This window comes from Panthera pardus, unplaced genomic scaffold, assembly GCF_024362965.1.
Source record: "Panthera pardus isolate Hobbes unplaced genomic scaffold, ASM2436296v1 HiC_scaffold_27, whole genome shotgun sequence".
In the NCBI taxonomy this organism is placed as follows: Eukaryota; Metazoa; Chordata; class Mammalia; order Carnivora; family Felidae; genus Panthera; species Panthera pardus.
Window position 1 is genome coordinate 66,363,615 of NW_026526843.1, and position 12,527 is coordinate 66,376,141.

The 12,527-nt window shown below is 40.4% G+C and overlaps 1 protein-coding gene across 1 annotated transcript in view; it reads right to left on the minus strand.

Annotated features, from left to right (window-relative positions):
* Positions 1 to 3,224: 3,224 nt before the first annotated feature.
* The window catches only part of CDX4 (caudal type homeobox 4), a 28,508-nt gene continuing 19,205 nt past the window's right edge, over positions 3,225 to 12,527 (minus strand). The window contains 5 exon segments of the mRNA XM_053891354.1: positions 3,225 to 3,397; positions 3,400 to 3,421; positions 4,589 to 4,734; positions 10,047 to 10,208; positions 10,211 to 10,587. Of these exon segments, the coding sequence (XP_053747329.1) occupies positions 3,225 to 3,397; positions 3,400 to 3,421; positions 4,589 to 4,734; positions 10,047 to 10,208; positions 10,211 to 10,587 (880 nt within the window).

The following is a 12,527-nucleotide window of genomic DNA, read 5'->3' on the forward strand; positions in this document are numbered from 1 at the left end:
AAGCACACACCACCACAATAGAGCCATAAAAGCATGGGATGTATATTTTTCTCGGGTCTCAGAGAAAGAATGAACATATTTTATTAGAGAAAGTGGCTGCAAAATGCTATTAAGAACACAAAGCTTTGTATTGTGGTTCTGTTAGTGGGTTCTAGAGAATTAGTATTTATAAAAGTAGAGAAATGTTTCTTCTCTGTTGAACAAAAGTTTATAATAGTAACGAACAACCCGCTGAGAGATCCAACAGCTATAGCCAAAGGTATTCCTTTCTTTTGGTGAAGGAGTGTTAGGGATGAGGAAACTAAGTACTTATGTACACTCAGAATTTAGCTTCCTTATCCTTAAAATCCCCACTTCTCTCCTCACTAGATTGGAAGGACTCATTTTAATGTTGATTTTCCATGTCCAGCACTCCAGATGGCCTACTGGCCAATTAGTATGCTATATATTTCACTCCATATTTATTGGAAGCAATGAGGTAGAACAGAATGTGTGCTGCCCTGGGAGTCAAGAAATCTTAGCACAGTGCCTGGTATGGAGTAGGTACTAAATAAATAATAATTCAATCTAGCAAGCCTGTGTTCTAATCCTAAATCTTGCCATTAATTTACTGAAAAGTTGGTAACTTTTTGAAGAGAAAGAAAGCTTCAATTGATCTCTCCTTATTATCTTCCCCCAATACATAGACGTGGGCTAAGAAAAATATTGGTTAACCAAAGATAGTTAAACACCTCTAGTCTCTAGTTTCTTAACCTACAGAGTGGGAAGTAATAATTCTTGCCTATCTCATGAGAGTATTAGGCCAGATAATATACAAGTGTTAAAGTGCATTGAGAAAATATTACACACATGTAAAGCATTATTAAGATTATTGGTAGAAGCCCCAAATTCACTGATGGGGAGGGTAGGTGAGCTGAAAAACAAAGGGTTAAGGGTCCATTTCTAGGTAGTAATTATCTGCTGGTGGGTACTTAGCTGGATGCAACTTCAGTGACATAATCTGATACCATTGGATAGGAAGGGGTGCTTTGAGTTTGAATCCATCACTAGACACTGCAAAAGAGGGGCGCCTGGGTGGCGCAGTCGGTTAAGCGTCCGACTTCAGCCAGGTCACGATCTCGCGGTCCGTGAGTTCGAGCCCCGCGTCGGGCTCTGGGCTGATGGCTCGGAGCCTGGAGCCTGTTTCCGATTCTGTGTCTCCCTCTCTCTCTGCCCCTCCCCCGTTCATGCTCTGTCTCTCTCTGTCCCAAAAATAAATTAAAAAAAAAAAAAAAAGACACTGCAAAAGATTATTTTTATGTAACTCAGGTTCTCATCAACATCCATGATTGCCTTGCAGTGTATGTTTGGAAAGTGAATGATTGCTTATGTCTCCATTTCCTTATCAGCAAAATGGGGCAATTGGTACCTTCCTTATAAAAATTTTGTGAATATGCATGAAGAGAAGGCAGAATATAACTCCAAGGGCCTGGATCAAAGGTAGAGGGTTTTTTTCTTAAATCTTTTCAAGACTAAATGATGCAACCTCAGGAGAAGCCATAGAAAAGAAGCCTTCTTTCTGAGATTTTCATAAGGAGAGGGAAAGATAAGTTTCTTATCCCTAACCTAAATACAGGTAGTATGCTCAAGAATCTAATTTCTTAAGAATTTCGAAAATGGGGGTGCCTCAGTGGCTCAGTTGGTTAGGTGTCCGACTCTTGATGTCAGCTCAGGTTGTGATCACTAGGTGCTGAGATCAAGCCCCAGCTCGGACTTCCTGCTGACAGCATGGAGCTTGCTTGGGATTCTTGCCCATTCTCTTTGCCCCTCCCCCACTCACACTTGTGCTCCCTCTCTCATAAAATAAATAAATAAACATTAAAAAAAGAATGTTGAAAGGGAAAGTAAAGTTGTGCTTTGATTACTTTCCTACTTTAATGAAACTTTCTTTTATGGGGCACCTGAGTGGATCAGTCAGTTAAGGGTCCGACTTCGGTTCAAGTCATGATCTTGTGGTTGGTGAGTTCGAGCCCCACATCAGGCTCTGAACTGTAAGCACAGGCTCAGAGCCTGGAGCCTGCTTTGGATTCTGTGTCTCCATCTCTCTCTGCCCCTCCTTAACTTGTGCTCTGTTTCTCTCTCTCTCAAAAATAAATAAACATTAAAATTTTTTAAAAATTAAATTTAAAGATTTCTTTTAAATTATCTCAATTTAAAATGATTCAGAGTCCAGTCTTTGGCCACTTTGACATGCAAATAGTCTACTGGACCAACACCAAAAACTCCAGACAATTCTACTCACTGTAACCCAAATTGTGTGTTTGGAACCTGTAAACTGCATCTCTTTGGGCCATATTGCATGGAAATGACATAATGTAAATAAAATTGAACAGATTGATGGTGATGGCAAGGAGAGGCTATAGACCTGCACACTGTCTTTGTGTTTATGTTAACTCTGACTGCCACTGAACTATAGCACTGAATAGAGTAAAAAGACAGAAAGGGGACTAGGGTTTATTCTGTGTGTTAGAGAGCTGCCTTTTTAATGACTCAAGCTGGGCTGTATTTTCCTAATCCAATTTCATTGTTTTGGCAAGATTTGAAATTGATACTACAGGTTGGAAGTTCTGAAATGAGGTACAATCGCCAGAAAATGATTGATCGATGAACAAAAATAGTCTTTCTAGTTGTTACTTTTATTAATCAGTGATAATGGAATCAGAATCTTCTCCTGCTGACTTTTAAACATTTGTCTTGTTGTGAAATTGCTGTTAGCTTTTGAGTTAACCACTGCAAAGGTAGCTACAGGTGGATAAATTTCTGCTTACCTCCCCCACCCCACCAAGATAGCATAAAAGAACACACCCAGCATCAAATAACAAACACAAGTACACATACACAAGTGTGCCTCCTGGCTGAACTATTTTTTACAATTTGTTCACAAGCAAGTTTCTAAAATTGTGAATAGGGTTGCAAGGTCCTGTGATTGTTAGCTTTTAATTACATAGCTTTCCTCCTAGTTCCTAAGTGATGGCCATATAGCATAGCACATAATAGGAGTTTTCTGGGGATAGTTTTTAACAGTAAGTGACCTCTCAATTGTCTTCAACCCACTGTGCATCCACTTGTTCTGAATACCGCTTTATGAGAAGTTACATCCTGTCCTAACTCCCCTGCTGATATCTTAGAGACCAAGAGGACAATGCTAAAGGATAGGGGACTTTCTATTTCTCTTTGCCTTTCTTTCATTCAGAGACTATGACCTGCTGTATCTCAATAGGTTGAAATCTACGAACAGCAGATGGAGTGGTGAAAAAAGTGTTAGGTAGTTCCCCAGGGCTGATGGAACCAAAGTCACATTGCACTGAGCCTCCACTGTTCTCAAACTGGGAGATTTTCTTTTTGATCACCTTTCTCTACGATTCTGAAACCAGATTTTCACCTGAAACACAAAATGCTTTGGATTTAATGGGGCAACATACTGAATGCAGTTTTCATAGTTGTTGCTGATATTGTACAGGGATTTTAGCATTTACAAAACCTTATTACATGTATCACTTCATTTTAGCCTCCCAATGACCTTGTAAAGTATAGCTATTTAACAGGTTAAAAAAAAAAACTGAGATTGAGAGAAGGAAAGTATCTTGCATGAGATGAAACTGAGGTCAAGTCCAGGGCTACTGATTCTAAATGCAGTGCTTTTTATATTATACCTCATCCACCACCTCTGTTGCACAGACAGAAATGAATGATAGAATGGCAGATGCTGAGGTGTGGTGATAAAAAGGGAGGGATTTAAATAACAAAGGTGATTATGATCTGTCATTAAAAGTAACTTCCTAATAATAAAGTTAGTGAAACATAGAACTGGGTGAACAAGGGTGATGAAATACTATATTTATTTCTGTGATACCAATGTGCCTTCATACATGGTTGAAACACAAGCTGCTTGGGATAGGGAATACACTAATGGACTTTAAAATTCTAGCATTCTATGATTCCAGAATTACTTCTAGACTTAAGTGAAAAACCATCAGGTAGTTGTGTAATGTCAAAGTTCAGGTAAATGGAAACCATTGATCCTTGTCATGCTTTAATCTTCATTGAATGCCCACATATGCTAAATGTGAGGCAAGCATAATAGAATTACACAGACCATAGAAAATTAAATTTTATACCATGAATAATAGAAAAACTTGGTTCAGGTAGCAGCATTTGGTGTTCAGTTATTATCATAGTTTGATTGATATGAACCAGATAATTGCCATGATTGCCAATTCTCCACTTTATACATTGGTTGTGACTACTAGGGGGAATCAATCAAGGTTTTGACTTGACTACTTCTATGGGAGTTTTAATCCTTCTCCCCCTCCTACATCCCAACCCTTTGCTTCCATATCTACATATTGTCCATCATATTTAATTATTAATAAACCCACTGATCGATGAGACTAAACGAGGAGGTCCAGTAAGATGAATGTGGGCTTTAGGAAAGCTTGGAAAATGTCTTGGTCTTCTATCTTGCTTCCACTCTAGCTTTTAGACTGCCCTAAAACCTCAGTCTATTGAAATGACCATATAAGACATGTTGGATATACTTCTGGTGTACCTGTCTTTCAGAAAGGCCCAGGTTGACTGCTAGTTCTGATTTTCTCCGAATGGTGATGTATCTATTGCAGTGGAATTTCTTCTCTAGCTCCAATCTCTGATGATCTGTGTAAACCACATGATACTTTTCTTTTGTCCTGGTTTTCCCTGTTATGGGAGAAAGCAATATATTTAATCATATTTTACTTCCTAGGAGATTGTTTTGGTTGAAGGATTCATAACTACTGTCGCCATCCTTATCTATTACTCTCAAATATGAAACAAGTACATTTTTTGAACCAAATATGTCATACGTCCACTTCTCCATTAAACTCTTTGTCATCTGTGGCTATATATATAAAACACACTTATCATGCCACCATTGACTTCCTGCTACACCAAAGCATTTTTTTAAAGCAAACACCTAACCCATGATCTTCATTCCCTTCCCACTCACATATGGGAATAGCATTGGCAGTAGTAACAAAATATATCATATATACACTTTCTTTTATATTTTATGCAGGTCCTTCATACCATTTCCTATTGAACCTCTAACCTACACTTTTGAATTAGGCAGAGTGTGTCTTATCCCAATTTTACCAATAAGAAACCTGAGGCTCAGTGTAGGTAAGTGGTTCTGTGCTAGTAAGCTGAAGTGTGGGGACCCAAACATATACCTCTGACTCCCAGTCCAGTATGCTAAATATTATTCCTAGTTTAAACATGCTTGGAAGCATAAGAATCCCCAAGTGTGGCAAATTATTCTGTGATCCTGACATTATTAGTTACATACATTCTAGTTATGTATACATTCTAGAGATAATTTTGTTTGGGTAGTAATTTAAAAAGAAAATATTTATTGTCTCTTAGATTCTGTGCTAGGATAGCCCTTATTACCTACCAGAAAAAAATATTTTCTTTTCTGAAGTCTTAAATCAATTTTATTTCCAAGTGGCTAATGAATGGGGGAAGGAGGAGGTGTTGACTTAAGCAGAATAAAATGAGTATTCTAGTATTCTTTGAAAGGATATACAAACATTTGCTTTGTGTTACAGCATTTAACTAATTTCTCATGCCCTTCGTCAAATAGAGTATTATTCCTGCTTTTATATTTTCCAAAGGTGATTAGGAAGCTTCCCTTTCTTTTCAGTTTTTCTAACTCCCTCCAGGATCTTCCCCCTTTTCTCTATGGCATTTGGCAAACTGCTTCTGATCTTCCCTGGTTGTTTTTGATGTGAGGTTTTGGGGAGCGATCTGTAGGACAAAGGTTTCTTTAAAGTGGCTCTCTAAACCTCATTGAGGTGTTAAGATGCAGCACAGGCCTAACAAAGGAGGCTACATGGCAACGGATCCCATCCTGAACCCTCTTTGCATTCAGGAACACCAACCAGTTGGTTTGAAATTTACAAGCCCTAAACAAATGTCAGACAATCTTTCATCTCCAGGAAAGAAATAAAAACATGTGAATGTAGAAACAAATTCTAGATGAGATATGTTTTAGTATTAAACTTAATGGGCTGAATAACCCATGGACTAATGAACTAAACAAAACTTCTCCTCTTGAAAACTGGAAATGATGAGCCCTGGTCAATTAACCTACCTGAAAGGCCCAAAGTTTGAGCTGGTTTTCTGAATCCAAACAGAAACCCAGGAAACCAGGGGTCTGGCATTTGGTTTGTTACAAAGGCAGATGTATATTTGAGATCACAGTGAATACTTTGAGATTTAATTTATTTCCAGAACCTCATATCTTAGGATCAAAAAATATTTTTTGAAGAGATGTTTCCTAAAAGCCATTCTAATCCCAAAGTAGCTGAGTATTTAAGTTATAACTTGAGGCAGAAGTTAAAATTCAACTTGTGTATGTTTGTGTTTTCTGTTCTTTGATAACCAGTAAATATAACCAACTTCAAGAACTCTGAAATGTTGCAGTCCTCCCCTACCCCCATTGGCCATAAATTCCCCTCTTGCAGTTTCTTCTGAGGACAATAAAGTCAAGACCAGCCCTCTTTATTTGCCATGAAAATCCTCACCCTTTCCGGCAATATAACCCCTGAAGAAAGGAGGGATGAGGAAGAGCCCAGCTGCATATCAAAGCCATGTGAAGTGTTAAAAAGAATCTGTTGCCTCCATCTGACAGATAAGACCTCAAACGTCAAGAAGATGTAGCCCAGGGGAAATATTGACTGCACATTTTGCAAAGAGAAATGAATTCTTCTTGTGTCCCTCCTCCTGAACTCTCTTCTTTTCTTCTGTTTCATTGCCTCTGCTCCTTAAATGATGAAATTGGATTGAATGGGATTTGACTATCTTCTAGCAGATTCCATATTCCCATACCAAACCAAAGCAAAGATGATGAAAACCAGTTTCCTTCTTTCAGGAGTACAGTGCAATTGACCTCATATTAATGACTTTCCATCTATGCTCCTTTTAGGTAAAAAATGAATCCAGATTCATGTGTAAAAATTGTCCAATGAAATGGTCAAAACAAAAGAACACAATGATAAGCTTCAAGAATTATTAAGCAACTTATTTCCTGAAGTGTCTTAATTGAGTAAAACCTTTTAAGTACAACTTCCTCAGTGTTTTGTCCAGTGGCTTAATCAGAATTATTCAAAGTCACTTCCTTCTCTCTATCTCACTCTTAACAAAAAAACCTTTCTCCAGTCCTGCTTAGGTTACTGCCTTGCCAACACTCATCCAAGGCTATAACTGTGGGTAATAGAAAAGATGAAAAAAAGAATTCCTAGCTGTAATACACTGACAATGTTTAAAATATGAAAATACTTAACTTTTCACAGAACCTTTCTTTCTTTCCATATAATCTTTAAAATGAGATGTGTATTGAAACAAACCACTTAGGGAACAAAATAGAAGTAAAAAAATATCTTTCTTTTTAATCAAACCACCTAGGGGATAGTCATTTACTCTGTATGTAAGTACCCTTTCTGTCTTTAGAAATTTAAAGTAATAATGTCATTATGAAATGTTTTCTGATTGTTCCTTAAATTGTGTATTTTTCTTTCTTTAAGTTAAGGCTATTTAAAATAGTCCTCAGTAATGGAAAGAGCTTTTATTTGATTATCTTAATCAGAGAGGGGTTACTTCCATTTTGTAGTTCATCTAATTGTCTTCTCAGCCATAAGCCAAATGTTGTCCCATAGTACTACAGAGTGAAGTAGAAAATTTAGGAGGATCTGACTCATTCATTCATTTAACAAATATTTGTTTAACACTATGTACTAAGCATACAAATGGGTACATTTTGGTTCAGAGTGGTCCAGTGAGGTGATCAGCTTAATTTTTTTGTGGAGTTCAAAACCTGAGACCCATAGAAGGGCTTCAGTGGAACCATGAATCTCTCAAAATTATTCAAAAAATGACATGTGTGTGTATGTGTGTGCATGTGTGTGCAAGTATGCATGTACATTTTCCTGGGGAAAAGGTACATAGTTTTCATTATATTCTTAAATTGTAGCTAAATCTGCACCTTGGGCTACAAGCATACAGGAAAATGACAATTTTAATTTATAAGACATTAAAATGAAACAAAGGTTGAATACAATAAAGCTTCAACTACAAGATAACCTGCCAGGAGTCAAAGGGGTTCCAAAATAATTCAATTTTAAATTTCTTATAGAGTTTGGAGAGAAAATCTTGTGAAGGTGGCATTGTATAGCCAAGTTTGAAGGTTTGATGACATGACAAATTAAGGAGTCCGTTTCTAAACTTCTCCTGGCATTACCCAATAGGGATACCTGAGCTTATGAAAGCAAATGTAAATGGAAGACTTTTAAGCACAGAAACCTGTCACATTTTCCCTCATAAACAAAAATTCAAGACTCAAGATAATTTCTTTTGTCCTTCTCCCTTCCACCAATTGTTCTCTCTTCCAAACATACTAAAGAGACTTTCCTTTTCTAAAGTACTTCAAAACATCATCTTGGACTGAGAGCAGCTACTTTTCGACTTTTGTGTTTTTCTCTGATCTTAGGTCTTAGTAAATGTATGTTAATTACAACCCTAAGATTAGATGTAATAACAGCCCCAAGAGTGTCCCACCCTAACCTCATTTTCTATTCTACTTAGCCAGCTGACTTGCCCATATTTTTAAAAATGCAGATTTACTTCCAAACACTTTAAAGCGAAGTGTTTAGCTCTACTCTTAGTTTGGGATTGCTACCCTAGTAATGTCCCAATCAACCAGAACTGCCTCTTCCTAACTAAGATTCCTCCTAATGATAAAAGTTGATCCCTTCCCACTCTCTTGTTTTTGCTTTTTAAAGGGGAGAAAAAGTGCAGAACTTTGAACAAAAACATAATCATTATGGACAAATGCTACTAAAATTCATTTCCTCTCCAGAGGGATAAAAGTGATAGAGTAAAATTTTACCAATTTTCTCCAATGACAGGGAGCGACAGATTGGAATAATAAAAATATGATAAAAGAACAACTACAGCTGAAAACAGACATCTCTCCACCTCCCCTCATCCAGGATTAAAGCAGAGTACCCATTTCCGCTGCCCTGGGCTCCCAGCAGCCCCCATTGGCTTGCTGGTAGGAGCATGAGTCAGCATTAGGCTGGGATCTCTGGGCCTTCCTGCACTCCATCACAGACCTGCATCCAGCCTCTGTGTCTCCAGAAGCCTTTCTGGACAGTTATGAAGTCTTTAACTTCCTATTAGTGCGGGGGCTGATATTCGTTGTGTGCCCATGCATGTTAGAGTTGAGTAACTTATTATGTTCCAGCAGTGTGCTGTTGCCTTCTCACCTGACTCAACTCTTCTATTGGCAGAAAAGATGTTGGAAGAAAGTAATGGGTTTGAGTCCAGCTTGCCTCTGCCAAGTTGGGTGAAGGAAGCTGAAGTTTCCTTGAAAGCCAAGATGACAAAGCCACTTTGCAATGGGAGGCCTTCGTGGCTAAACTGGAAAGTCCATTGCCAACCAAGCACTGTGAAACCTAAGTTGAGCATCACCAGCTTTTGAGGGGAGTGGACCTGCCCAGATGGGGTACATTGCCTTTTCAATAGAAAGGGCAAGCAGCAGTGATAGCACTGGGATATTCTGGCTATCCCCTCCCTTCATTCACCCATTGTCTTTTCCCGTGTATCTCTCTTCCCATCTGGGCAACTACAAGATTGGATCCTGATCCTTGTGGCTCAACATGTCCATTGTCCACCCGTTTGCTTTCTTGACTCGTCAGGAAATGATGAAAAAAAAAAAAAACAACCAACAACCAACAAGCTCCTAGGGTCGGTTTGGTTCTAAGCGCCGCACTCTGAGGACTCTGAGCAGAGGCACATGCAAGGGGAGGTCACTAATGTGGGAGGAGACCCTGGGCACTTAGCCAGGAAGTACTCCTCAGCTAAACTGTTCCTGGAGAGGCCTGAGAAGTAGGGTGCAGACAGGCCAAGAGAAGTAGAAGCTTCAAAGCGAAGAAAGGAAGAGTGTGAGGGCATTGGGATCCATTACTCACCCGTAACCTGCACAGTCTTGCGCATCCACGCATAAGGGCTGTGAAGGGTTCTGTTAGAAGAACTGGCATCTGCGGCGTCGGTGTCTACGGGGAACAGTGACCCGCTGCCTGGGGCTGGCAGGCTGCCACTGCTGCTTCCCCCTCCCACAGGACCCAAGTTGTATTCTGGGAGCCAAAAGCGGCAGGGCTCGAGGTCATGTCGTTCACGGGCACAGTGCCCATTGTACTGGACGACCCAGGGTACGCATTCCAGTCTTCTCGAGGGGGACTATAGGGCGAACCCCAGCCCCCCAGCGACGACCCGTGAGAATCCATGCTGGGCATATGGGGATACCCCACGAAGTGCGCATAGGCAGGGACTGCTGTGAAGTTGGAGGCTGGCAGGAGACTCCCACCGCCCCCAGTGCTGCCAGTCCCGCCTCCCGCGGGGTTCCTGAGAGTGCCCAGGTACATGCCTGCTTCTTTTTCCAAAAGGCAGCTTCTGGGTATGAGGAAGGAGCTCCCTAAGCCATTCTGAAGTTCTTGTAAGGCCCCAATCCGACTTTGAGAAGCAGCAGGGAATCAATAGGTTACTCGGTAGCTGTACTGCACGCTCTGCTGTGCCTCTCAGACTACTCCATCCCGCGTTTCCTACCCGTCAGGTTTCCAGGTGACTGGTAGCCCGGTATAGATAGGCCACTAATAGCTAGGCTGACGTCAAGGGGCTTCGGGCTTTTACATAGCATTTGCATTTAAATGAAGGGCCATTTCACTTTCACAAGGACTTGTTCACTGTAGCTCCCTTTACCAGAGCTCCCAGGCTTTTCGGTCTCATCTTTATCACTTTTGTCCATCTGGTCCCCATAGCAGTAGTTTGCGCTTTTGGACACAAGAGTTCCTCCAAGGGTTTCTGACCAGCTCCCTCCAAAGTGAGATGAAAACAGGCAGAAGCAGGGCCAAGTCCTGCTCTGGGGCCTCCTCTTTCTGCGGAACTTCCCTCACTCCGCCCAGCCTAAATCTGTGGTATCCCTTCTTCCCACATTCTCCTGCAGGGGTATTCCATTGGAATTGGCCCAGGATACCATTGGAAAGAGCTTTCCCTTCTCATTGCTCCCTCCCCCAGGAGGAGGACTTTGTTTCTAAGAACAGAGATTCATTTCACAAGTATATATTTTGTGTCTTCTGAGTGCTAGGCACTGTTGTGGGCACTGGAAATACAGCAGTGAACAAGAGACAAACATTTTGCTCTGCATTACATTACAGTGGGTGACAGGCTGGATTAATTGAATGTTTTAAAGAAAGATGAAGAGAGTAGGTTATGAAACAAGGAAGGAAAGGGAGAAGAGGCATGTGGGAAGTGGGCTTTCTTCGTTTCATGTCAGTCCATTAGTCTCAGGTGTCTTTCCACTTGGTATGACTTATGCCTCAAAGCCAGTGCCCCAAGGACTCAAATTCCTGCAGTCTCAAATCCAGGGTAGCCACAGCTTCCAACTTCCTTTCACACTTGAAAATATTCCCTTTGTGAACCCTCTTGCACTGTTGGTGGGAATGCAAATTGGTGCAGCCACTCTGGAAAGCAGTGTGGAGGTTCCTCAGAAAATTAAAAATAGACCTACCCTATGACCCAGCAATAGCACTGCTAGGAATTTACCCAAGGGATACAGGAGTACTGATGCATAGGGGCACTTGTACCCCAATGTTTATAGCAGCACTTTCAACAGTAGCCAAATTATGGAAAGAGCCTAAATGTCCATCAACTGATGAATGGATAAAGAAATTGTGGTTTATATACACAATGGAATACTACGTGGCAATGAGAAAGAATGAAATATGGCCTTTTGTAGCAACGTGGATGGAACTGGAGAGTGTGATGCTAAGTGAAATAAGCCATACAGAGAAAGACAGATACCATATGGTTTCACTCTTATGTGGATCCTGAGAAACTTAACAGAAACCCATGGGGGAGGGGAAGGGAAAAAAAAAGAGGTTAGAGTGGAAGAGAGCCAAAGCATAGGAGACTGTTAAAAACTGAGAACAAACTGAGGGTTGATGGGGGGTGGGAGGGAGGGGAGGGTGGGTGATGGGTATTGAGGAAGGCACCTCCTTTGGGATGAGCACTGGGTGTTGTATGGAAACCAATTTGACAATAAATTTCATATATTGAAAAAAAAAAGAAAAAGAAAATATTCCCTTTGTAAAGTTCCAATTACTGAAAAAGACATGGGTTTGCCAGTAGATGCCAACAAACACAAGATTTCAGTTCAAGAAACCGGATAACCTTTTGACCACAAAATCACTCTGTACCCCAGTGTTCTTTCCCATCTCTACCCCTGCCCCCCCAAAACATACCACAACCTGTGCTCCTACTCAGGGAATGTGCTCCTCTATAAAGTCCAACCAAACCTGGCACCCCATATAAAGTGACCTCTCTTTGGCTTTGGGAATATCTCTTCACCTCTGGGAATTTCAGGGATTTTTCCTGTATAAAATAGAGATCCTAAG